The 27,786-nt window shown below is 41.3% G+C and overlaps 1 protein-coding gene across 4 annotated transcripts; it reads right to left on the reverse strand.

The window, feature by feature from the left end:
• Positions 1-307: 307 nt before the first annotated feature.
• LOC135320805 (actin-related protein 3B-like) lies at positions 308-27,730 on the reverse strand. Of its 4 annotated transcripts, XR_010380132.1 has the most exons (8): positions 27,265-27,730; positions 26,170-26,294; positions 25,344-25,454; positions 24,813-24,986; positions 15,763-15,858; positions 7,673-7,846; positions 2,528-2,621; positions 308-865 (listed from the first exon to the last, which is right to left on the reverse strand). XR_010380132.1 is itself a non-coding variant. In XM_064483873.1 (7 exons), the coding sequence occupies exons 3-6, from the start codon at positions 25,344-25,346 to the stop codon at positions 7,712-7,714; spliced, it is 408 nt and encodes a 135-aa protein (XP_064339943.1). In that variant the 5' UTR covers positions 25,347-25,454; positions 26,170-26,294; positions 27,265-27,728; the 3' UTR covers positions 308-865; positions 7,673-7,711. The 4 variants fall into 4 exon arrangements, 2 of the variants coding, with proteins under 2 accessions (XP_064339943.1, XP_064339944.1); XM_064483873.1 differs by lacking the exon at positions 2,528-2,621 and having other exon boundaries at positions 27,265-27,728; XM_064483874.1 differs by lacking the exons at positions 308-865; positions 2,528-2,621 and adding an exon at positions 4,347-4,689 and having other exon boundaries at positions 27,265-27,729.
• Between the last annotated feature and the right edge of the window lie 56 nt (positions 27,731-27,786).

Raw genomic sequence — 27,786 nt, forward strand, 5'->3', positions numbered from 1 at the left:
TGCAAATATCAATACCATTTACCCAATTACATAACCCCAAAAGACTTAGAACACATTTTGTGCTTGTCTTTGCTTTGCTCCCCACTAAACTACTCCTTAAACAATAGTAATCAGTTTGTCCAGAGGCCATATCCTTAAGGTCCCTCCCTTCAGCACCCTTCCTTCACAGCCTCTTGATTGCCTTGAGTCTTTCCAGGACCACTGATAATTGTCTTCCAACCAGCAGTTCAGTTTGTATTCTTTCCCCTCTTCCACCTCCCAAATTTGTCATCCACACTGCAGGAAAATAATTGTTGTGGAAGGCAAATTCCACACCAATACTGCTTAGTTTAATAATCATGTAATGACTTGCTTTGCCACAGGATCATGTCCAAATACCTTGAAGAACCATGTAAGGCAGTCTTCCTCTGTGTGCTTCTGCAACTCTCCAGCTTCACCACTTGCCCTTCTGTCATTTCTAAATCATCAGTGCACACAACATGGACAGAATGTGCACAGTCACGTGCCATATGCACCAACCATCCCAAACTGTTTGCAGTGCAGAGAGGAAGGATTCCAGGTGGCTTCACTCCCCTCTATCTGTGGTGTTCACATTGCCTTGTCAAACACCTGCCCATCTTTTAAGAGTCAGTTCAAGTGTACCTATTCTTAAAGAACATTCCAAACACTTGCCCTCTGCCCACCACTTCCAAGAGCTCCTCATTTCTTCCTCTGCACTGCCTCTGAGCCTTGTAGTACGCCTATTATAATACCCATGCCATAGATCATCTCTGCCTCCTCCTCAGTGCTCCTTCATGGTCAAGTTATTCGATTCATCTCCTGAGCTTCCTGGGCCAGGCATTATACTTGGCATGTTAATCAGTATCTGGAAAAGAACAAAACAACCAAATTCAGTGTACTTATTATCTAGTAGAGGGCTTCATTCAATAACATACTTTTGACTGATATTTGAAAAATTGAAAGATCTCCTTGAAGGTTAGAGTTAGGAAGAAGGGATATTGTATTTATGCTGTTAATAGATATCAGTTGAATGGCCAAAATATTTTGTCAATGAGCTAGTGTTAACTGAACATTTACTGTGTTCAGAGTTCTGGATGTGGCCAATTGCAGGGGATGCTTGAAATAGCTTTTGGACATTTCTGAAATGACTCTGGCTTTATCATTTCACTGGGTCAAAATGTTAAATGGTCAGCACAGGTTCTCAGCTTCCAGGCAGTTTAGAACATAGTGCCTGAATGTTTTTTCATCCACTACCCTCTTAAAGGATTTTGAAACACTGTGTCCTTTCCTCATCCATTTAAAAAGATAATATGTAAAAATTTTATCTTGACTTTAAATCATTATAAAAGATGGTGCTTCTTACATTATAAATATTGATTTACAAAAACCACTCTTTTTAATGTACACAATGGAAGCTAAATTAAATACTAAAGTGATTTTGTATCTACCGTGTCATCCATATATAAAAAAAAAAAACACATTATAAACAAACTCTTCTAGAAAAGCCAGGAATTTTACATAGTTGTTTCCCTTGCAGAACTCATTTCATTCCTCTTCTCCTATAAAACTTAATCCCCATATAACATTCTTGTGTTTGATATCTTTTGTTGATTACAAGTGCATTCTTAGCTCACTCTCATACATGTACACCCACCCCTTGGCTCAGGACACCTGCTGGACATTGGTTGAACATCAATTTCACCTTTTCTGTCTCTTACTTCAAGAGACAGAAAAGGTCCTCACAAAATTGGGAAGGAGGAAAAAGAAAAGTAGAAAAGGAAATCAGTGCAGGACCTGACTTTTGGTGAGGGAGCTAAAAAGGGGAAAACACTGTTTTACTGGGACACACACAGAGAGATCAGTTGGGATTGAAGGAGATCCAATGAGGGTGAGAGGAGTGCACAGCAGATGCCTGGCTGACAGAACTGAAAGAAACCAGCACAAAATATCCCTGTAATCAATCCCCAGACCTTGACTTGAGCTGCTGATGCTGAGCTAGGAATGTCTGCTGAAGCTGAGGGAGAGGGCTGAGGCTGATGGCACAGACTGAGTCTCATGGGGTTGGAGTGTGTTGTTTTCTGTGATTGGTAGTGTCTACAGAACAGAACTGCCTGGGACCTGAATTCAAAAAGCAACATTGCTGACGCACATGGTGTGGATTATCTAGGTATCTCATGGACATATTCACTATCTCTGCAGGTCCAGGGCCAAATTTGGCATTTTTGCAATAGAAGAGAAGCACAGCTCTATCAGAACCATCATAATTTTGGTCTGAGGGACCCAGGGGAAGTTCGGGTTGAAATCAGAATCCATGGCCAAAGAACCTGCATATTTCATAGGCACAACTGTGATTTTTATTGGGTCCAAGGCAGAGGGTGTGGATATGCTCTGTGGTTGTCTTGGCGGTCCCATGCCACAAGGAAGAGAGAGCCAAGAGCAGAGATCTGGGTGCACAGAAGGGGAAGTTGAAGCCTTTCCATCAGCCTTGTCTACCACATGCAAATGTAACAATAGGGATGGCACTGACCTGGTACTTCACTGAGGACCCAGCTGGGGGACTGAAGGATCATTACAGCAGGCCCTAGTGCATGACATCTTTAGATTTGTTTCCACTGGTGTTTCTGTGTAGAATTTGGACATTCCCATGGCAATAGAAAGGACAATAGAAAGGAACAGTTATGAGTGTGTATTGGAAATATTCCAACACCACATACCACAGCCTGCACCCCAGAAATGGTTTGGAAGTCTCAATTCCAATAAAAGGAGAAGCCCTAGCCACTCTCCAATCTGTGATAAACACCTAATCAAAATGAGGCTCTGTTAAACAACAAAAGTAGATTGTGTTCACCACAACAAAAACCACATTGGCAATCATAGAAATAACAGGCAATGCACTCACAAGAATGACATGGCACCACACCATACCAAAAACAGATCTCACAGCAATATCATGGAAATGTGCGCAGCCAACAAAGGAAATCTTCCACTTAAAAAAAGCCCTTCAAGTCTACAACAGATAACTGACAATCTTTAACCCATAAAGATAGAGAGCTATAATAAAATGAAAAAGAAGAACCATTCCCAGACCCAACCTCCAACACACTTGGAAACTGAACAAAAAATAAATTAAAAAAAGGAAACATGTGAACACCCTTATCTACAGAACAGACTGAAATAAAAATTAGATTATGACTACTTCTTAAAAAAAAGTTTTAGTTTTCTAAAATGTCTGAATTTTCAAAGCCACATTTTATATTCTCCACCACCTTTTTCTTGTCAATGATCCTGAGTAAGGTGTTCACTCAGTGACCAAGAAGATCTCAGGTGTTGTCAGCAGGACCTAAAGCAAGCCTCCTCCTACTTGCTTCATCAAAAGAAAATCGACCTATAGTTCCTGCCACTGAGCCAAGGAAACAGGCAGTGAAAAGACATTCAGTGTTGTTAATCATCAGAGAAATGCAAATTAAAACCACAGGGAGATATTACCTCGTGTCTACCAGGATGGCTATCATCAAAAAGACCACAAAACCACAAACATTCAGCAACAATGTGGAGAAAATTGAACCCATATATACTGTTGGTGTATAGTTTATACAGAGACTAGTGTGTGAGAGCTGAGTCCTGGAGGCCTGTGATTTATCCAGGAGGTCAAGTCATTGCAGGCAGCATGTGCTGCTTGAAGCCAGTTTTCAGCCCTGGCTGTCCATGCGCATCAGTCTCCTCAGGAGCTGAGTCCCCCAAAATCACACACCCCCACCCAGAGATTCTGATACAATTGGCCCAGGCATCCAGATTTGAAAAGCTTCCCACTTGATTCAATGTGTAGTCACATTGAGAGACACTGTGAGCAACTAGTTCACTCTGGGTTTAGTCAGTATAGTTTATACACCCAAACTAGGAAAAGAAGGAACAATAGAAATGCAAACTATTACAACCACTATGGAAAACAGGACGGTGGCTTCTCAAAAAACTAAAAATAGAACTAATATATGATCTAGCAATTCCACTTCTGGGTATTCATCCAAAGAAAATGAAAACATTAACCTAAAAATATATATGAACCCCAATGTTCATGGTAACCTTATTTACAATTGCCAAGATATGGAAGCAAACTAAGTGTCCATCAACAGATGACTGGATAAAGAAGTTGTGGTATATATAAAATGGAATATTACTGAGCCATAAAAAAGAATGAAATGTTGCCATCTGCAACAATATAGAGGACTTGGGGAGTATTATGCTGAGTGAAATAAGTCAGACAGAAAAAACAAATACTGTAGAATATCACTTATATATGAACTCTGAAAAAGAAAACTAGTGAACATAACAACAACAACAACAACAACAACAACAAACAGACTCACAGGTATGGAGAACAAACTAATGGGTATCCATGGAGACAGGGAAGAGGGGAGGGCAAGACTGGGATAGGGAATTAAGAGGTACAAACTACTACTTATACAATAAATAAGCTACAAGGATATGTTATACAGCACAGGGGATATAGCTGATATCTTATAATAACTATAAATGGAGTATAACCTTTAAAAACTGCAACCTGGAACTTATATAATATTGTACATCAACCCTACCTCAATTAGAAAAACGTCGAAGACCAGTTTGCCCCATGTGACCCAGGTCCCTCCAGTTTTGCCTCCTTTTCCTATCTGTAGGGCTCAGTGTCATCATCTGTTAAATAAGGTACTCAGGCTAGAAGGCCAGCTCTACTTCAAGAATCCTGTAAATCTATTGAAAGCAAACTAAATGATCAAATGAGAAAACTCAACCCCAGCATGAGCAATCCTTACTGCTGGCAGAAGTTCCATCTCCACCATGATGAAATGAGGACTAGATAGTGCACACTTGTTCCTTGCTTTCATGGACAGGAAGACACAGCTGATGTTATGTGAGATTTAAGAAGTAGGGAGAACAAGCCACATACTGCACTAAACTTAATACTCTCATCTGCCTTTGCTTTCCCTTCTTTGCACATTTATTGGAAGTGAGATGTGTTTAATTAAGGTTATATACCAATAAAAACCAAATTATTACTTGCTTTTACCCATCAAATTTGTCTATATAGAAAATGTTTTCCAATAATAAAAATAGCATTTATTAACCATAAAATTTCAAATAATTTTAAAACACAAAGAGTAGAAAGTAAGAGTTATCCATCTCTTGCCCAGATATATTTTATTTCCTTTAAGGAGTTTAACACATATCATACAATACCTTTTCTTATATATATATACATAAAGTATATTTTAAATAAAATGAAATAATACAATGTGTAAACTTTACAACTTGCTTTTTCATTTGACAATTTATACTGTAGACATCTTTTCATTTGAATTTACATTGCTTTACCTCATTCTTTTTAAAGGCTGAATAGTATTCTACTGTCCAGATGAAATAAACTGTATTAAGCCCTCCCTACTGAGCCTGGTCCTCTCCTCCCTACGGTGCAGGCCCCTGCATCTGTGAAGGGGAGATGTGGTCTTGGGGGAAGAGCAGGATGTGCAGACAGAGGTGAGCAGGCAGGGAAGCAGGGCCAGCTGACTGCCACTTTCTGCCCCTCCCCTCTGGGTTTCAGCAACACTTCCTTCATCCTACAGTTACATGAACTGCCTTTTTCTCCTTTCAAGTTTCAAAATTCCCTGCACTCAAAGAATTTTGGAGAAACATTACATGAGCATTTTCTGATTGTTCATTTCAGATTCCTCCTTCTCTCTGACAACAACACATCTGGCACTAGTCTAAATACTCATGAAGCAAGACCAGTGAACTCACAGAAAGCAAGAGGGGAAGGAACCCCTTGATCTTTCAGTCAACATGGAGGGTTAAAATTGTCCAATTTAAAAATACAGCTGGGCAGATAAGAATAAGAGATACTAGAATATTTAAATCAAATACTTCTGGCTAACTGAGTTATATTGCCAAGCATTTAAGTCACCCTCACTCCAAGAAAAATATTTTACCAGGAATCTGGCCCTTAACAAATCCTATAAAACAGAAGTCAAATAGGACTATCTGCTGACTGGTGGTAAGGGTCTATTATTCTCAGAATGCTGGGCCTTTAATTTCAGAATGAAATCCAAGCATGTTACCCAAGCAGCTTATACCTTATATAGCAGATGGTGGACATCAATGGGACAGTTCTGTGTTACTTTGTCAACAACATCTGAGATGGATTGCATAAAATCTGGGTTGGTGAACAGAATTTTGTACAGATATAAAAGAAACAATACACATTTCTCTCAACAACTTTTTTAAAATGTAACTTTAACAAATACAGAATTCACTATGCCTTTTAAACCATCACATTGGAATGAATGTGTCAAATTAATCCAAGTGACTCTGTGCATGGAGTGATGGTGACATGTCCCTTCAAAAGATGAAATGTGTGGGTTTAGAGAGGGAAAATAAATCAAACAGTAACAAAGACAGACCAGCCCTGCCTTAAGATACACAGTGACTCAAACTTTATATGAGATTGTAAAAAGCAAGTGCTCAGTGTATGTGACATGTAATGAAAAATATTGTAGATAATGAGCATGTGATGTATAGACACTAATGTCATGAAAAAGTTAGCCAGGTTATAAGAAAAAACCTAGTCAGTGACTCACACTGTAAATCTGAACTAGAAGACTGGGAATGGGGAATGGTGGTGGCTTCTAGGTGAAACAATCAATATGGTAATAACCATGTTATTAACTAAAAAATCTTACATTCAATTCCATAAGTGAAATAAGCTAAAGTATAAGTAATTCAATTACAAAATTCTTAAAAATGCTTTAAAAATCATGAAAAGTGTCAATGTGCTCTAGGGAAGAAGAAGGCGCCATGCAGCTGTTCACTGGACTTTGCTGGTTTAAGTGTATTTTAACTGAAGACTATCACGAGCGAATGAGTGCCGTGATATCAGGTACTGTCAGACATACATTGTGTGCCATTTCCCTGAACAGTCATACACATCGAAGAACAGGCAGTGGTTTGTATTTACCTATTAAATGTAAACTGAATGAGGCAGAAAAATATACCAAAATACAAATAAAGTCCATTTTACTTAAACCTTAAAATATTGCCTCTTAGTTACTGCTTTTACAAACGCAGTAATAATTCTTTGTGACTACTTGCTAAACTGATGATATCTTTAATTCTTCTTTCCAAGGCTGTCCTCAGACAGAAGTTTTATCTAACTTGCAGCAGGGAACACAGCAGGACCAGCTGTACTGGGTTAAATGTTGGACTGAGGACGGATTGTCATGTGTGATGGGAAGGTTATATGTACGCTATCGTACTCTTATACAGAGGCAAATTCCAATCAGTCCTCGAGATAAACTAGTTTTCATATCAGTAGGAGATGAATTTCAAATCCATTCTCTTCTATTGCTCTTAAAGCTTCTTCCTAACTGCTCTTGGTTTAACCAACCACTAACTGTTTAACAGATAGCCAGACCCAAAGAGAAGCACGATGAAACACCCAGTCAAGTGCGTGGACCATGCAGGAGCCAGAGCAGCCACTGAAGCTGCAGCCTACACTCCCAAGGTCCTCCCTGAAAGGTGGCCACCTCACTCGGGAGCCCCACGGGTAGCCACTCTTGCACACACGAGGTGACAGCATTGCTCCACACACGTCATTCTCTGCACACTCAGAAAGCAAATGTCTTACCTCTGGGTGAAAGAAAATTTCAGGGCCTGGGAAACTTTCCTAGCCAACATCGATAATGAATTTCTTCTGGCTTATGGCATTGTTCCCTGTTTGCTGTTTGATCCACTTCCGCTGATCCACGTCATACTTGGCAAACTTCTTGACTATATTGGGGCAAATGTGACAGTACTTCTCCTGCAGATGCACACACAGAGATGTCACCAGGCATTAGCGGCCACCCAGTCTGCCCTCCAGCAAACACCCAGTAACTCCAGCACCACAAACCCCCGACATCAGTCCTGTCCAAGGCCACAGCTACAAGGGACACTTACTGGGCTCAGTGATGTCTAACAGCTATGCTCTGGCCATGTACTCTGCTTTCTTTCCAGCTCTGCTATTAGGCCCAGCCTCACTGTGTCACATGTTGCTGCCTACTATCTGAGATGATGTCTGACGGTGCCTATCAAGTCCCTAGTCTCCATCTCCTCTCTTCTTACTCCTTGTATGCCCCCACGTGGCACCTGCCAGGCACTCGCTGCCACCCACTGGGACAAGCAGACCTGCATCGCAGCCCAACCCAGATCTGAAGGCAGCAGATCTGGCCCTGTGGTCACCACATCCGATTGGCAGGTGGTTAACCTGCTCTGCGGTCTGACACAGCACACTCAGTGGCTCCATGACAGAGAGTTAGTGAGTGCCTAGGCACGTGGGATGCACAAGTGAATAAAACACACACAGACCCCTGCCCACTGGCCCATACACTAGCTGAGAATCAGAGTAACAAGTGACAGTGATAAATAAGTAAATGGCACAGCACTTTATAAGGTGCTGGGACCATGAACCAAAGGAAAGCCCGACTTTGACAGGATGGATCTGCCACACATTGGGGCATGAGAACCCACTCAGTGCCAGCCCCAGCCTGTGCTGTGCAAAGTGTTTTCTCAGCTGGTGATGCCTGACTGGGGGTCTCTGGGTTGATCATCTGTCCTTAGAGCTAACCTCACAAGAACAGCAGTTGGCCCCTGGGTACCGGATTCTGAAAGTCAGCTTCCTGTGGGCCAGGTGGGCTTTGTTCAATGCCTGCACTGTGTCAGGCCCAAAGCTGGTGCTCAGGAGGACCTCTGAAGGCATTTTCATGATACTAAGTTCAAAATTTCTTAGAATCCCTGAAATGAAACCTAATACCATCCTTGGTATACTCTGCACAACTGTAAGACTGATGGGCCAGACTTGCTACACACCCCTGTGCTCACTGTTAACTGAGTGAGTGGGTCAGTCCATACAACTTCAAATCTACCAGGCTGAGGGCAGAAACAGTAAGTTGTCCTAAGACACCAGGTCAATGTCTCGCAGCAACTCAGAGGCTTAACTGAAGGCAGGAAGTGCCTCCACAGAGTTGATGGTGTGCAGTGTGTCAGCCCCAAGTCCTGGACCACCACTGCCCCCACCAACAGAATCCACGCATCCACAGGCCCACTCCTGCCCACAGGGGCAACAAGACACAGGGTAACTCTGACCCACTCCCACAGAGAGAAGTGGGGCAAGAACTAACTGACAGCAGGGTTGGGGTGGCTGACCTGCAGGGAACACAAGGAGCTCTTCCACTGCCTACCTTCATGGCTGAGTGATACATTGTCACTGCCCAAATGGGCCAAACCTGGTTCAGGGTCAGAGATGGACCCCAGAGAGCCAGTGAGGAAGGTAAAGCCCACCACGAGGACTAGGAGAGCAGCCTCTGTCACAGTCAGCATACTCAGGGCCCTGCTCACCTGCATGGCCACCCCGACAGTCAGGAGCCAGAGGCTGTGAGACATATTGGTAACAGGAATGGGGAGGTGAGGGAACTTGGGTCCACTATCCAAATTTATTTCCTTGAAGAAACACAAGGAAAGGACTAGGGGAAGTTCTAGGAAATATTTTAACATAAAAAGAAAGTCTTATGCTACTTCTGTAAACCTTCCCCCAGGGGGAAAGGATTGACTCCCATGGGCTGCCCAGGACCACACACCCAAGCTTTGAAGTGACCCATCCCTGGAAACTCTAGTCCTGGGCACACCCGGGCACCCAGCCACCCTACTCACAGGGGCCCTGACTCGCACCTGTGCACCCTGTCCTAAAAATACCTCTCCATCCACCAAGAGTGTCATGCAAAATGTGGGACTCCCCCCAGGCACTAGCTTTCCTTCAACCAGCTTGTTACTGGGTGCAAAAGTGGGAGGGAAGGGGGGAGGCTAACCTCCCTTAAACTCCCCTGCAGCTCAGAAACTATGTGTTCAAGGTCACATGTCACTTCCATGCTTAAATTTTTCTCCAAAAACAAAATCTTTGCTCTTTATATAATAATTATCCTTGTATTACTAAGAATCTCTTCATTTTGACTAAAACAAAACAAAAACAAAACAGTAATTTGTCCTGATTTTGCAACCTGAAGAGAAAATTGCTTTGAAAGGGGTCTGTCAACTGCTACCTACATAGTGACACAAAGACCAAACTGATGGATCAGTCAAGTGGGCATTTTAAATAAGGACCAACGAGCCATTTTCCTCCAAATCTTACTGATTTAATTTTAGAGCTTCCTGTAACTCCTCCAGCATTGTAACAGAGTCTAGAAAACACAGGTGGACTCTGTTCAATGATTCACCCTAGAACACATCACTCTGAATGGTAATTCTCAGGGTAGAGAACCACACACAGCAAGAGCTGGAAATGAGTTTGAATTCTGGCTGACTGCACAGGATTCCTCACAGTCACTGCTGCTGCTGTCTGCTCCTTACTCGGGAAATGAAGCCTGGAGGGAGAGGTGCAAGACACATTGGCTAATTGAAGGTTCTGTCTAATCAGGCTCCAATTAAATGACATCGTACTAGGCAGGATGCTCAATACCAGTTATCAAGCTGCTCTCATTTACAGCTGGAGAACTCCACAAGCATCCATGTTCAGAGAAGAGGCTAAGCTTTCAGCCCCTTAATTCAAGTGGTAAACAGATGGAGACCCACATTCATGGGGAGGGGAGGGAAGGCACAGTGGGAGCAGGGGTGGTGGCCACAAGGGGAAGTGTGCAAACACTATTTCTCTCTCACCACCAAACTGGCTCATTTCCCATCTGTTTTTACCTTAATGGCCTTTGCGGTCTCCAGTGGTTGCTCAGGAGGGATTCCCACCTCCCTCTCCCTTGGCAGCTGTTGAATGAAATACATATCTCTACCTGCAATCGGGATGTGTTTGATGCAGCTTCCAATTACCTAACCTTCCACCTGGGGAGACAGAGAGGCAAAACACCATGTGAGTAACTCCAGGAGGAAAGCCCTCCCTGGACTCTAAGTTAGACTCCTGCCCCCACCTGCCCTGGCAATGCAAGCATTTACTGAATCTCCACTCTGTGCAAAGCTCAGGACTGGGGGAGGGGGAATAAAATGACCATGCATGCAATTCAATTAGGAGAACCTGAGATGCTCTGTAAGCAAACAAAGTGGCCTTTCCATTAGGAATGTGAAGAGAAAACCACAGAAGGCAGTTAATTTCCAAAATGCTGCTGTCTGTCCGAATAATGGGTCATTTTATTGTTCCTCTAACAAAAAGGAAAAAGTTTTAACTATTAATTTTATAAACATTTTTATTGAGTTATAGGCATTTTACAATGTTTTGTCAAATTCCAGTGTAGAGCACAATTTTTCAGTTATACATGAACATATATATATTCATTGTCACTTTTTTTTTTGCTGTTTAACTATTAATTTTTAAACCAACTACAAATTGGCTTGCATTTAAAAGTCAACCACCTGGTTAGCATGCAGGACTTAGGGTGTGACAACCTGGACTCAGATCCTGGTTCCACATCTGTGGGCAGAGTAACCATGGCCACATCTGTTAACACATATGTTTCAGCCTTGGCACCTTCACCCATCATATGCGGTGAGTGGGTGCACAGAAGAGACCCAGTGACAGGCAGCAGGTCAAGTACACAGCATGGTTTAGGCATGCATTAAAGACTCAATAACCGATCTGCTCACTCTAGTAAGAGCTGCACTTGGTAGGAAGGAACAGTCTGGCAGGTTCCCCTCAACCCTATGCTATGTGAGATCCATGCTGGGGGGAGTTTGGATCCGCTCACCCAGCTGCCCTCCCGGACCAGTGACCAGGCTGTCAGCCGTCACCAGCAGGAGAAGGCCAGGAGCTGTTGTGTGGTCCCAGGTCCTCATCAGCCCCCTGGGGTGCCACTCAACATGCAGGCCACAGGCTGGGAAGGTCCAGCTCATGCTGGTGGGAGTAGCTGTGCAGAGTGGACAATGTCCCCACCTGCACCAGGTAGAGGAGGCACTCTGAGCTCCCTGATGGCACTGGTTGCTTGTCACACACTCATGGAGACAGAAGGCTGGAGCAAATCCTCATCCATCTGACAGATGGATCAGTTCCACTATGTACAAGCACAGTTACCACTGAAGTTACAAGAACAGGTGACTGAATTCCTCTTATGTCTTCTGAGGTGCCCAACTTCTAGAAGTGAGAGAGTGTGTAGCCTTTCTCAGGAGCCCAAGCCAATTGTAAAATATTTAAGATCAAGATAAAAGATATGTACACATTATTAAAATAAAAAAGTCATAAGAACAGTAGCTCTCGCAAACAGAAACTATTCACAATTTCTATACTCAATACATTACATATAACATTTTCTAAAATTAATTCAACCCATGTTGTGTATCAGCTTCATCACAGATTAAATATATTAAAACAACCCACAGCCAATGGTAGGAAAACAAGTAAGTGAATTGTGCTACACCCACATGATGGGCTGTCAGGTAGTTACTAAATATCTTTCCACAGAGTATTTAACCATAAAGATACATCAGGGATAAGTCAATATGCAAAATACAACCTCAGGAGCACATTGTACAATTAGAACATGAAATCAGATGGAGGGTATCCCAACTGTGCTTAAAATGTGTATCGTGTGTCTAAGAAAAAGAGCTTAGTAGACTATACCAAAAAAGTGTGGCACAGTCCTCTGGGCAGGTTTGTGGGTCATTCTATTTTCTTCTTTACATTTCTCCATTTTACCTAAATTTTGTACAGTAAATGAAATTTTTATAAATAGGGGGAAAAAAACTGCATTAAGAAACAGAGAAAAATTTGAACAACAACTTTCTCTGTGGGCCTGCACGTAGTGTGAAACTTGTTTCAGATGCACAGGGGAGGCCAGGAAGCAGACCCACAGGCACAGGCCCTGACCTTGGCCTGCACTGACCTCTGAGGACGTGACCTCAGAGAGGAGCCAGGCAGGACCACACAGCAAGTGGCACCTAAACACCTCACACCCAGGAGGGGGCAGTGTTCTGAGACTGGATGAAGGGGCTGCGAGCACAGAGCATGCTCTGCAGGCCTCCTGCCTCTCCTCACCCCCGGGCAAAGGGGACACTGGCAGGGTGTAATGACAGAGGGGAAAGATTTGGCTTTTTCCTCCTGACTGTATACACATCAGCCTCCCCCTGCAGTGATTTCTGAACTTTGAGGTATTAAAGCACCAGCATTAGTACATCATCTCTGCAACGTCCTGAAATAAAACAGTGACTATTTTTAAATGAAATAAATGAATTGTTTTTTTAAAAAAAACTAGTTTGCATTTTTTAAATTTGTCTTAGTTGATTTACAAAATTCTGTTAGTTTCCAGTGTATAGCATAGTGATTCATTTATTGCATTTTTAAAAGGAGCTTAGCACATACACACACAAACCTATATTTGCACAAAAGATACTTGTAATACAGAAAATAACAAACATTAGTGTCAGGGGTTGCCTCCAAGAAAGGACGTGGAGGAGGAAGGGCAGGTCTGAATTCCCAATGTAACCCCCTCCAGATAGCTTCAATTAATTAAAAAAAATCTTTAAATAATTCATTTAACTAGTCCATTGTACCAAATATATATGTATATATATATATAGTCTCTTGAAGCCTGAATTAGAAATCACTTCTGTAATATTTTGAAAATTAAAACCAAAAAGTGACATTGCAGAGCATCCTGCAAGTCAAGGGGAACAATCTCTCCTTCTTGGCTCTTAAAAAATTTTTAAAAAGCAAGAAACAAATCCTCTCCAGAGGATTGTCACAGAACACAAAATCATCCTCCAAATGTTCATGTGCTGCACCCACTGATATCCAGATTACAGTTCAGAATGAAAGTCAGGAAAACCCTCCTGGCAAAGTGACACCGGGGCCAAGCAGAGCCCAGGGACATCAGACGACTGCTGACACCAGACTGCACAAATCTGCTACTGCAAATTTCCAACTGCCAGTGCCACAGACACTAGGCATCTTCCACTTTCTCACACAACTGTGTTTAAAGGCTCTTGTTACCTTTGCTAAGTACAGGTATGTCTTCAAAAGTGGTGCTTTAATTAACAGAAGGGGTTTTTTTTTTCTTTCACTGCTTCCTTCACCTCAAATCAGGTTAGGCCTACAGACAGAGCAGAACTCGCTGCCCTGCTGACCATTGGGATAGCGTGAGTGACCCCATCCTTGCTGTCAATGATGATTCCTGTTAATGTGTGTTCACCAACTTGTCATGATGTCCAGTACACAGCTAAGGCCAGCACTGCCTTCACAAATACCACAGAGACCATCAGCATGGGGACTTTCTCAAGTGTTCCACAAGCCTATCTTCAGGTTGGAGCAATAGGCCCTTTCTTTCTTACTGAGTCTGAATGACCTTTCCCTTCCCTACCTTCCATGTTCCTCCCAAATCCAAATTCCAAAGTGGACAACTAACATGTAAATTCTGTGCACTTAATCTGGAGGAGTCAACTTCTCAGTAAGATAAATCAAAGCTTTGCAAAGAAAAGCCAGAGAGAAAGGAATTTTATTGTGGAATCAGGAGGTTTTAATTTCTAATCCACTGGTTCCCAGTGTGGGTCCACAGATGGATTGCAATAAGACTACTTGTGGGGACTTTAGAAAGACAAAATACTGGGCCTGGCACCCAGAAATTCTCATCTGGCAGAACCAGGATAGTGGTTCTCAACCAGGTGCAATTTTGCCCCCAAGGAGCACCTGGCAATATCTGGTGCCATTTCTCGCTGTCACACTTGAGGGAGGGGAGGCTGGTGGTGGTGCTTCCCCTGGTGGGTCAAGACCAGAGATGCTGCTAGACATCCCACAACACACAGCTCAGTACCCTCCCCTCCCCTGAGGACTGCCCGATCCAAAATTTTGAGGCTGGAAACCCGTGGTCTGATATAAATTCTGAGAATGTGTATTTTGGAAAAAACACTTTTGAGGAGACCTTGCTGCATAGATCACTTTGAGAACCACTGGGCCAGTGTTTCCTGAAGTGTCTCCTAGTCCATGGAACAGAAACAGCTAAGGGGTTGGGGAATATTTCTGGTTAAATTTGGAAGTGGTGGAATAAACAGAGTTTTCTAATGTAGGCATTTTCAGAGCCTTTAAGACATCACTGTCTACTGAGAATCACCACACAGAGGACACAGCATGTGGAATCTCCCAAGTTAATCATCTATGCAACTCCTCCTCTTTTTTCCTACAAGGGAATAGAATATGCAGGAAGCATTTTGGAAAACAATTTTATCATTTATTCCCCCAAATTTCAGTCAATTCCCTTATATAGAGGCAGATACATTACACCTAAAAACAACAAACCCCCCCACGAAGAACAAGCAGCTTCAGGGGAAGTTCTGCAAACTCATGGAACCACAGGAGCTCAGATCCACAAAGGGAAACCCTTGAAAGACATTTATTTTGTTTCATTTTGTTTTGTTTTAACAGATTCTATAGTATATTTTCTTTTTTATGATCAGAAGTAAAAAAAAGCCAAAGAACCACACCTACATCTTGATCTTGTCTTCCTGAAGATACTTTAGATTTTAATGAATGTAAACAGACAAAAGCTGGACAAACTCTACACCAGCAGTAAAAACATAAATCACAGAAATTGCTCTGTACAGTGTTTGAGCTCGGACCTGAATGGGATGAGTTCATGTGCACTTGAGTGCATGGGAAAGGAAACCACACCACACAATCTTACAGAGGCCTCTAGAATCACCATTTCTTCCACATTAGACAACTAAGGTCACTTGGGAATCATGAAAGTCACTTGTCCTTACCTGAACTGCAATGTAGAGTCCTGGTACATTAAATAATTTGAACATAATTTCTGCAAGATATTCTCTATTTTCTGGTGTATTCAGAGGAGGTTCTGTCTGTAAGGAAATATTCACTATATTTAGTGTTCACCCAAATTTCATGTAATTACATCAGAACGGCAATAAGTTAATCTAAAAGCATGTTCATTAAGATGCTGTACAACTCCTTAATTTGACAGACAGAGTACACCCAGAGTGATTGATTAAACACATTTTGGCTGTAAGGTTTAAAATCTTTGAGAGAGCAAAGCCTCTCTAAACACTTCTGCTCTTACTAATCCACCCCAAAACAAGAACAAGCTACAGAAAAGGAAACTCCACCTCGGATAACAGAACACCCAAACACCATGAATCTGAAGAGACGTGCACTGAGCTGCCAAGGGCAATAACAGCCCCACTGAGACCAGATGAGTGAGGACATGGAAAGAGAACACCAGTGACTTCAGATACCAGGCAATATCCAGTTCTCCAGAGAAGAGCAAAAGCAGAGAGCACTTGCTTGGATTCAGAGTAGTCTGAGCAGCACAGCTGCAGGAGCCTCGCTCCCCAGGCCCCTCCCCTCAGAGCACAGGGGGCAAGGTGAGAAGTTACACCTCCACCATCTGCTGTGAGAAAGACAAGCCTGGGACAGAAGCTGCTTCAGCCAGACACTGCCCACCACCCAGCCTAAACCCAACACACAGCCAGTTCAGAAAGATCTCCCCTCACTCAAAGATGAGGAAAGAACACAAAAAGACTAGCCAAACATCAAATAAAAACACTCATAGAAGAAGAGAGGGGAGAGAGAAAATAGAAAAAAACAAATGGCAGATAAAAAACATGTAACCAGAAAAATATAAAAATAAAGCAGATGAAAATCATGACATAGATATCCGAGTTTTTTGAAATGTCTATTTAAAATAATAACTATTATCTAATAGGAGGAAATTAACAGGATTACATAAAGATAAAAATAAATAAACCTGCTTTTTGTCATTCAGCAATATGTTGAACATTTTTCCATGTTAATAAATATGGATTTACATCACATATTTAAGCTAGGGAAAAAAAGAGAGAGAAAAGGAGAAAAAAAAAACAAAGAAAGGAAAAAAAAATCTAGGCCTTTTGGCAAAAAAATAAATAAATAAATATCCACATTACCCTTTGTTATATACTGAGCTGTGTGTCCCAAAACTCTTATGCTGAAGCTGCAACCCTCAGGTGACTGTGTTTGGAGATGAAGCCCCTAGAGGGGTAATCCAGGATCAGTGAGGTCACAGGACAGCACTAACATCTCTGCAGGATAAGGCAGAGGGATCAGGGAGCTCTCTCTCACTCACACACAGAGGAAGAGCCACACAAGGACCTGGTGAGAAGGAGGCCATCTACAAGCCAGGAAGAGAGATCTCACCATAAACCAACCATGATGGCACCTTGATCTCAGACATAAAGCCCCCAGAGCTGTGAGAAAACAACTGTCTGTTGTTGAAGCCACTCAGCCTTTGGTGTTTTGTTAGGCTTATTGAGTAGAGCAACATACTCTTAAAGCAGGAAAAGGGCAGCCTGTCTTGGCCATTGGCACAGCTGCATGCAGGACACTGGGACACACAGGGCCACATTTACAGACTTTTCTGGCAGGAAAATATGACCCCAGAATTCTATATCTGGCCACACTGCCAATCAAGTCTGTTGCAAAAACAAAATATCTTTAAACATACAACAACTTGAGAGAATTTGGTTTCTATGAACCCTTCATGAATTAACCATCAGACAATAAGCTTTAGCCAAATAATAAGAATGCATAAAGTACAGCCAAAGACTTACAGTGAGCAAGTAGTCCATTTAAGATGTAGGGATAAATGCTTTTCTTTTCTGGGAGAATCTATAGCTATAGAACAGAATGTAAATATTATAAATTAAAACAACAGGAGTAGTATCAAGTTGACAGGCACAGATGGAAAGGAGGAAAATATAAAGACACTGATGCCCTTGTGTCATGGAATCAAAAGATATTGTTTTCTTGGTAGAGCAACAGAGACACCAGTAAACATAAAGTCACAAACATAAATATCAGAATAAGTACACTAACATAAACAATCAAAAGCATGTGATAGAAGAAAGGAGGAGGAGGTAAGAAATGTGGCCATGTACCAACGTGGTCACTAAGCACAGTTGGAAGTAATCATCCCTAAACAAATACAGGTAAATATCTTATACAAAAGTACAGTTATGTTAAAATATGTTTTACCAATTATCAGAACGAATATGCACCCAATAGAAACCAAAGAGAAAGCCAAGCCTGAGTTTTAAAATATCCATACATAAATAAAACACACTAAAACCAGAAAGCACAGCACCAGAAAAGCAGCTGTGACCACACACACCTGCCACACAGCCCAGGCCATTTCAGCACGGGCAACGGGAGAGCTCCAACTCCAATCAGCCCAGCTACACCCCACCTTCGATTTTACCAAGTTTGGAAAGTGATTTCCTCTCTCCATGCATAATTAGCACTGACTTCACAGGAGTCTAAACAAAGTGCTCATGGCAGCACCTGGCATGGGGAACGTACTCAGTGAAAGTGCATTATTATCACTAAAATCATCAGCATGTACCAGTGAGAAACTCACCTACTGAAGAGAAAGTCTCTGAACAAAGACTATGAGACAAAATCAAATTCCATTGTCAAGCCAAGGGACATCTAAAACAAGGTGCCTCAGAGAGGTGCACAGTTGTCACAGCTTCCAAGATCAGAAACAACATAACTGCACATAACAAGGAACTGATTACACAGATTAGGTCACATCCATAAAATGTAACACTTTGCAGCAATTAAAAAGGATGGGCAGTGTGTCTGCAGATATGAAACAATATCTACTATAAATTTGCTACATGAAAATAGGCCTCTCCATACATACACATTCTTAAATATACTTCTGTATCTACAACATTTTTTTTAAAAAGCAAGGTGTATGAGGGAGAGAAATGAGGAGCTGTTTATGGGCACAAAGTTTTGATCTTGCAAGATGGAAAAGTTCTAGAGTTCTGTTACACCACAATATCAATGTAGGTAACGTTACCAAATGATATATTTAAAACTGTGTTTAGTGGGTAAATTTCATATATTTCAAATTATAATTTCTAAAATTTTTAAAGTAAAAATCAAAATGTACCATAGTATGTCAATTTTGTTACCATTTTATGAAGCAAGTTTATGTATAATCCATGTGCCTGCACAAAATTATTGCTGCTTAAGCACCAGTAAAGTTGGTTTCCTCCAGGAAGGGGATCTGGAAGGCAACACAGAAGTGGGAAGGAGACACTCTTGCACTGGAAATCCTACTGCACCTTTTGAATTCTGTGCTGTGTGTATGCTAACTCTTCAAGCAAATAATCAAATCTGGCTATCAACTAGCTGGGGGCTTTAGTTTATACTCCTGTCTGATACAAAGCTCAAACATCATGCCCCAAGTAAGTTTTAATTACTCTGATTAGAATCAATACACTCCCTGAATGGGAGAGAGAAAGCAATCTTAAGACATAGACAAGAAATAATAAAGTCATCAAAAGCAGATTGTAAGTAAGTGATCTAAATGTTATTCAACAACACATTACTTATTTTAATGTGCCTACCTCAAGGGGCTGAGATCAAATTAGTTAATACCTTAATGTTCCCAGTACACATTTAGCACTGTGTTAGTGATTACTATATCAGATTTTTTTTTTTTTAGTTTTCTTTCATTTAAAGCACATGAAGAATAGCTGTGGATTCCAATATTTAGGTTACAATATATCTCCTTATGGCACCTCCTATCAACCTGAAAAACAGGCGTAATAACTACCTACCCCACAATTGTCTGTGGGATTAAATAAGTGAGTTAATTCATGCAAATGCTTGGTGGGGAGAGGGCTGGGCCTTTAGCAAGTGCTGAATATATCAACAATCAACTGTAATATCAAGAATATATCTCAGGCCAGAAGAAATTGAATGTGTTAATTCCAGAGACCTAGAGTCTTCTCTTACCTTGAAGAGGAATCCAAGCACCTTAATAAGTTAATTTTATAAACATAACATTTAAACTGATTAGAGGGGGGAATAGGATGAAGAGAGGAAGGCTAGAAAGGTATGCAAAGTGGGAGCATAGTCATGCAATGTTTCCTTCCTGCCTGGTTTAAAAAAAAATGTGAGCCTATAGAAGGCATTCCAACAAGAAGTAGATTAACCCTGGCTCTGGATTCTTCCTGGGTTTAATTTCAGTGTCAAGTGATGTTCCAAATAAATCCCAGATGAATGAAAAATATATATAAACATCAAAGGAAAGTAGGTTTACTTACATAAAAATTTACAATTATAGATGTTCAAAAACATAACCTACAAAAAATCAAGTGAGAAAAAGTATCTGCTTATGACAAAAAATTCTTATCTGTTATATGAAAGAGTTCACACCATAAACAGATTGTGGCCATACATACAACAGAATATTATTCAGCCCTAAAAAAGGAAGGAAATTCTGACACATGCTACAATGTGGCTGAACCCTGAAGACCTTATACAAAGTGAAATAAGCCAGTCATGAAAGGACTAATACTGGATGTTTCCACTTATATGAGGACCCAGAATAGTTACAGTCATAGAGACAGAGGGGGGATGGTGGGGGCTAGGGCTGGGAGAGGGGGAAAGAGAGTTATTCTTTAATGTGGACAGAGTTTCAGTTTGGAAGATGAAGAAGTTCCTGAGATGGATGGTGGTGATGGTTGCACAACAATGTCAATGTACACAACTCACCAAACTGTACATTCAGAAATGGTTAAAATGATAAATTTTATGGTATGTGCATTTTATCACAAAAGAAAAATTTAAGTAGAATAAAGTTCAAAGAAATCATAGCAACAATAAAAGCAATAAAACACTGATATGTACAAAACCCAGGACATGAATAGGCAATTCACAAAGGAGAAAATACAACTAATAAATACATGAAAAACTGTTTAAGATCAAAGGTATTCAAACTGCAAATTAAAAAGTCAAATAATCAAAAATGATATTAATCAATCCTAAGAGTTCAAATAATGTGGCTTCTTGTACATTGAAGATTTCAGTGTGAAATGGTATACCAGAGATTCAAAATTATTAACACATCTGGACCTCCAAATTATATATATATATAACTTTTATATTCTTAATATAAAAATTCTCTAAATATAGAAAAAATGTGCAAAGATTACTTTATGTTATGTCTTACAAAACCAAGAAACTGGAAACAAAAGTAAACATCTAAAAATAGTGGGGCTGCTAAACAGACAGGAAACAACCACTGGATACATGATTGCATGACCATTAAAGCGAGGATTATGAAAACCGTGCAAGAAAATGGGGGAGAGGGATGGAGGACACAATATTGAATGCAAATCATATAAAAACATGAGTGAAAAGATTAAGTATATCTATACTAAATGTTAATATTTATGATAATGGGATAGGAGTGTGAAAAGCCCCACAAGCATCTTCCAAATTTTCTAAATCGCACTTATAGTTCTATAATAAGAAAAAATTTCATTACAAGAGTTGTGAAACCCTGAGTTACAGCCTGTGTGCGAAGGCCACAGAAACTCCCAATACAACTTCCTGGTTTATTTCTCCACAGGCGGAGAAGCTAACAGAAGAAAGACTTCACCCCAGGGCAGAAGCCACAGCACATCCTGGTGTGGCTTTTCCCTAGCCTGTTGGCTCTGTAACGTGGAAAACACTTTCCATATCCAACCACAGTTGTGAAGACAGCTGAATTCTTGATCTGCCACTGTCTTCATACCTGTAGTCACATCATTATGGCAGGCACTGCAATTTCCCTACCCAGTATCTATTCTGCCTTCTGCCTTAATGACAGACCACTGATCAATCACAGGCCCAGAAAACAGCATTTCCCAGACTTCCTGGTGTACAGGGATGGCTAAGTAAGTTCTGGCCAATAAGAAGCAAAAGTTATTGGATGTGTCTTCTGGGAAAGCTCCTTACAAGGTTGAAGGTAGACTCATGTAGTAGGCCCACTTCTGCTCTTAACCCCTTCTTTCCTGGAATATGGAGGTGATGACTGGAGCTGCAGCAGCTAACTTGTGATCTAAGGCAATCTTAGAATGGAAGCCATATGCTAAATATACTAGAGCACACAGATCCCTAATGACACCAGAAACCTGACCTACCAGCACTGCCCTCCCTGCTACAAATGACTTTAAGAAAAATAAAACCTTTAACTTGCTTAAATCACTGATTTTTACACTTTAGTACTTGCTGCCAAACAATTCACCATCTGTGAAGAACATTAAAATCTATACACTTCCATTAAGAGAAAGTTTACAATAAAATTAGGTTCTCCTGGTTCCTGAATCAAATTCAGCATTATTAAAGACACATTCTTCTGGGTTCTCAGAACCATAATCATAAATCTATGTTTTCCTCAATCCTCCTTTTCTCCTATGTTTACCACCAGTAATTGTTCCTTTAGAGGACTAATTTAAATAAAACCTTCCAAAAACCATTATTTATACATGACGAGATCTAAATTGGAGATATCAAGTTTTTCTTATTTTTTAAATGCTGAAGTATATGATTAAAACTTCACATGAATGCAAGTTACATAAGCATTTTATTCATAATAATGGTAAAATATCATCAAATATTAATTCAAAAATGAATAATTAGTCAGTACTATAAAAATCAATCCATATTTCTGGATAAAGAAAGCAAGCTGAACACATGCAACTAATATTGCTCCAGTCCCAAACCTCTCCATAACTGCAGTAAAGAAATATTTTTAAAAACATAAATCCTCAAGGAAGGGCAAGTAGGAGTGGAGATGACAATATATTGAAAATGGGAAGAACACGGGCCAGCAGTAACAGACTCAGCAGTGCCAAGGATGTCCAGCTCCACACCGGCCAGTGCTAGTGTACAGGACAGAGCAGGTCTGAGCCACCCTCATGAACCAGGAAGGGAGTTACTGCGGTAAGCCAGGACAAGCCACATGTCATGGTGAATATTATGTGTCAGCTTGACTGGGCTAAGGGGTACCCCGAGAGCTGGTAAACCATTCTTTCTGGGTTGTGTCTGAGAGGGTGTCTCTGGAAGAGCTTAGCATGCAGCAGACTGAGTTTGGAGACCTGCCCTTGCCAATGTGGGTGGGCAGCACACAGGCTACTGAGGACTTGATTGGAACAAAAGGATGAAGGAAGGGTGATCCTCCATCCCTGAGCTGGGACACACATCTTTCCTGCTCTCAAGTGGATGGCAGAGCTCCTGGTTCCCAGCATCCTTGGGCAGCACTGCTGCTTGCTCTTCCTCCCCTGATTCATATTCAAAAAGGTTTGCAAATCTCCTCTACAGTTACAATTCAATTTCCCTTCAAGAGCACTGCAGTTCTTTAGAATATATGATTCTGTCTTGAACTCTGGGAAATTCAGTATTAGAGAAAAGAGTGTGGTTCCCATTTGCTATCTGTTTGGTCCACGTGACCAACATGAGTTGAGTCTCTGAAACTTCTTGAAAAACATGAGCCGTACTGAGCTCATTCCCACCATGGATGTGCAGATGTCTGTCATGGCAGTCAGAAGGGACAATTTCATAGGCTACTGAGGGAACTTTAATTTAAAACTTTTAGACTCTTTTACACCAAGAAGCCATTAGCTGATGTAGTGGTTCAGTAAATGTCTTCAATGAATTTCTGGACATGGCCACAAATCCCTGTACCTGCTTCACTCCCCTTCAATTATCCCATTAACTGATGAGGAAGGACATAAGCCTGAGATAAAACCACCCTTCTCATAACTTCCTCTGTCACATCATGCAGCAAATACACCTGCTAACTTCAAAGTACAATAAATGTAACACAATATTTTCTTATGTTTAATGTAATAAACAATTATTTTTGAACATTCACTTCAGATACTCATTTTTGGCAAAGGATTTAAGCTTTTCCATATTCATACCAAACACCTCCAGTTTGTTCCCAGCAATTGGTTTTATTGTACTGCGGTGTATATGCCAGCTAGAGCAGAAAAATTCCTGGTAGGAAAAATTTCCTGTGGGCTGTGTCCTGGTGATTGCATTTGCTCCACAGGCCTAAGACTCAGACTCCCTCTGAGCAGAGCGGGATGGGGCAGGCAGGGAGAGGAAGCTGGGCCCCAGGCCCATGCCTGGAGTCCTACCAACAGGTAGTTATGTGACGTACGAGAGAAGGGAACATGCCAAGCATGGCAGGTGGGAGTCTGTGATTTGTTTTGGCTGTAAAGACAAAGCCACTCAGACATACTGTCAGTTTCCTGGCTCCATGTATTTTACATAAACCATCATAGATACACAGGAGAGAAAATACACAGTGGCCTGTAAAACACAGTACTTGGATGTGGCAATTCCTAGTTGTGAAGATACAGCCAGGAAAAAGCTTAGAGCACTTTCAAGGACTTGATTTAATAGACACAAAATATATAGATTCCACTAACTACCATAACAGCCTTGTACTTAACATATTTTAAGCCAGATAATTCTAAAGAATATTCCATATTTAACATTAGGAAGAATTATATAATTGGATCAGGGACCATTTGACAATGCACTAGCATGGAAAAAATGCAAAGCTAAATTATGTAGGTTTTAATGTGCAGCTTATGTTACATGCAATTGCTCTCCTTAAAGTAAGTGTTTTATACATGTAATTAATTTTAACTTAAAAAGAACATAAAACAATGAAAACAGGCTCCACAACCAAGAGACACTTCTCTTCATTTCTCTGTATTGTTTTATTTCATCTGAACAAGATCAATTACATCCACAATATCAGGGCCCATAACTCAGCTCAGTGTTAGAGTGAGATTTAACCTTGGCAAAACAGCACCTTGACTCAGCTCCCTCTGCTGTAAGAAGCAAAGGTCAGAGCCATCCAGTTATTTCAGGAGGACACCTAACTACACAGGTGGTTTCCTACCCAAACCCATTCCTCCCTCCTCATTCCTTGCTGCTGGAGGCCGGTTTAGGTACTTACCTCTTGGGGCCAGGTGATGAGATGTGGTCCCCTCACCAGCAACAGGAGAGAATCTTGACTCATCAAAATGTACCAAAGTAATTTTGTTCCCCTATAGGGCCCACACTGGGCGCGGACAGACAGGGCAAATCTGCTAGGAAGGTTTCTGAGGAAGAGAGTCTTAATTCTAAAACTCTGAAAGTAAATACACCAAGAGTCAGTACAGGAACTCGGGCAGCCACCCTGGGGCCTGAGGGGAACCAGCACAAGAGGCCAAACAGGTGAATTAGGCTGGGTTCTCACCTCCATCTCTCAGCTGCTCAAGTAACCAGCCCTGAGTGGCCTGACCCTGGCATCCTGTTTTGTGGGATAATAAGCCCTCTTTGGTTTTGGACATTTTGGTTGAACCTTCTGTTATTTGCCCAAAAAGCACTCCAACTCATACAAAGAGCTTTAGCGGGAATTAAAAACTCCCCAGAGAAGAATATCCTGGGTTTAAAATCTAAGCAACCCAGAATCCACAGGGCTCTTCTCTCAGTCCCAGTTACTCACCATCAAAAAGTGATGGCCCTCAGGTTCAGCTCAGGGAAAATTAAAAATAACTTGTTCCATGAACCTCTCCATTAGATCTCAGTCTTCAATTATTCCATGTCTTATTGGCCACTAAAGGAAGAGAAAACAAACTATGTCAAGCTTCAGTCCATGTCAGTAAAAGCAACAGTTTTAAAAGCACTGGCCCAGAAGAGACTGAGTTATTAGAGAAAACAGGTCCTTTGCACTGGGTGAATGTTAATTTATGTAAAGAAATAACAGACACTTTACCAGAAATATTAAGTTATATTATCATTTATATTCTACTTCACATCTCTAAGTACAAAGTATCATCTTAACAGTGGAGTAACAGATGGAAAACTACAGCTAATCTGCCATACCATTCCATTTGGAGTTTGGAGGTTTTTAGAACAAATACCTAGTTAAACAATTTTAGTGCTTCTTTTTAATTAATCAATTTACAGCTCTTCTATATCTGACAGGTTAGTGAGTCAACCTGCAATTTTCCACAGAAGCAGGTCTTGCTCTCACATGAAGCCCAGCATTCCCAGAGTCAATCCTGCATTCCGGGGTTTTGTAAATTCACTTGATTCCCCACATGAAAAATACCTTGTTCAACTAACACAACACTGTAAATCAACTATACTTCAATTTTGAAAAATACCCCATTCAAAACCAACAACAACAAAACCTCTTTTCCAACACAAGAATAAAATACACATGTCACAAGTACAATTGCTATGAAATCTACCATTTTCCATGATTCATCCTACTGCTCTGTTCTTGGTGATACACTTACAGAAGCAAATCCCGGTGGGGAGTTTACCTTTGTGGCATACGTGGGTTTATCTATGGCTTCATCCCCTATGAAAAAGTCCAGGTCATCAACTCCCCTCAGCACCCTCCTTTGGGCTTGGTCAGCCACCTTTGCTGACTCTCTGATGGCAATACCTTTGGGAGAACAGCACAAAGATTTCTGTAAGCATCCATACTCATTTCAAGGATCAAGGAAGCATAATATAACCCTGTGTATGTACAAGTAAATTTTCAATGCCAGGGTCTTATTAGGAGTTGAGTGTGTTCACAGAAAAGACGCTATCACAGAGCACATAAAGTAATACAGAAACCTTTCTTATGTTCTGGTATTATTTTTAGTGCGGCACAAAGGAGCCTAGCTGGTCTGCTTTTAATACTGACAAAAGATGAATTACTAAATTTTTCAGTTTCATCTGAAAAAACATCCCTCATGATAGTGAAGTGAAAAGCACATATCAATCGGTTCCAAATTTTAGAATACAATGTAGAAGGACACAAAATTAAAAATATAATGTGAAAGAAGAAAATAAACTGAAAAATGCTCATACACTCTCAAGTCATTTTAATAAAACTGTGTCAAAAAAAATAAAAATATATTTTTATTCTTGTTACAAAATCACTAAAAGAAAAAACTGAGGTTGCTGACTAATATCTGACAAGAAAAATTCAATAATCAAACAACTGTATTATGTAAAAATATTAATGGCTTTATGATATATTATTTTAATAACAGTTTAACCACGATATTTAGGAATATACTTATAGTTAATAATCATATGAAACTTCACTGTAGAATTTAACATCTAATGAAATGTGGAAAGCTTCATGAAGATTCAATTTTCCAGTTAAATTCCTAACCCCTGGTCACACTTTGCTTTCCCATAAACTCATCTTCATCAAATTTATTCCAAAACAAATGAGTAAACATATACAACCATTTTTAAAAGTAGAGTATTTGTAGTTCCCAATTTATTAGAAATGAAGAATAACAGCAAAGCTAAGGGAGTGAATTTTAACCCTTGCCCTCAGAAAGGCATCTTGAAATAATAGCTTGAAAAGGTAGGAAAAAAAAAAAGAGGTACAGGACAGAAATCACTTTGCTCACCTCCTCTTCTGACTCCATCTCACTGCCGCACTTGGTCCAGAAGCTTTCAACTTACAGAAGGTGACACAAATCCAAAGCGCAGGATTTCTGCAGGACTAAGGCAGCAGGCGTGACGTGGACGTGCTGGGGGCGGAGCCCAGAGGAAGCATCCGGGGCAGAAGCAGCGGTCGTGCCAGGACCACGAGGCCGAGAGTGGGGCTGGGGAGGTCTGGAGGGCCGGGACGAACTGCGGCAACTGCAGCCACAAACACACCCGTCCCCGAACACAGACCCCGCCACGGGCGGCGCACTGACGGGCACCGCGCAGCCACCTGTGCACACGCAGCACGTCAGAGGGCCCTGGCGGGACGGCCCGCAGCCGACACCAAACGCCTCGCGCGGCCGCGGCGCTGCTGCCGGGCCGGCGGGAGCCCCTGCAGCCGTCTCCCCGCACCTCGCGCCCCGCTCCGCCCTGGGCGGCGGCGGCAGCGGCGGGAACCGGGGCGAGCGGGCGGCGGGCTCCGGGGAGAGCCGCAGACGCCC

The sequence above is a fragment of the Camelus dromedarius genome, unplaced genomic scaffold (assembly GCF_036321535.1).
Source record: "Camelus dromedarius isolate mCamDro1 unplaced genomic scaffold, mCamDro1.pat HAP1_SCAFFOLD_20, whole genome shotgun sequence".
Classification (NCBI taxonomy): Eukaryota; Metazoa; Chordata; class Mammalia; order Artiodactyla; family Camelidae; genus Camelus; species Camelus dromedarius.

Excerpts from the sequence above, each read along its gene's own strand:
- LOC135320805 (XM_064483873.1), bottom strand. Across the intron at positions 15,859-24,812 it reads TCATCACCTGGCCCCAAGAG|ACAGAACCTCCTCTGAATAC; the intron begins GTAAGTACCTAA and ends ATTTCCTTACAG. Across the intron at positions 7,847-15,762 it reads GACTCTACATTGCAGTTCAG|GAGAAGTACTGTCACATTTG; the intron begins GTAAGGACAAGT and ends GTGCATCTGCAG.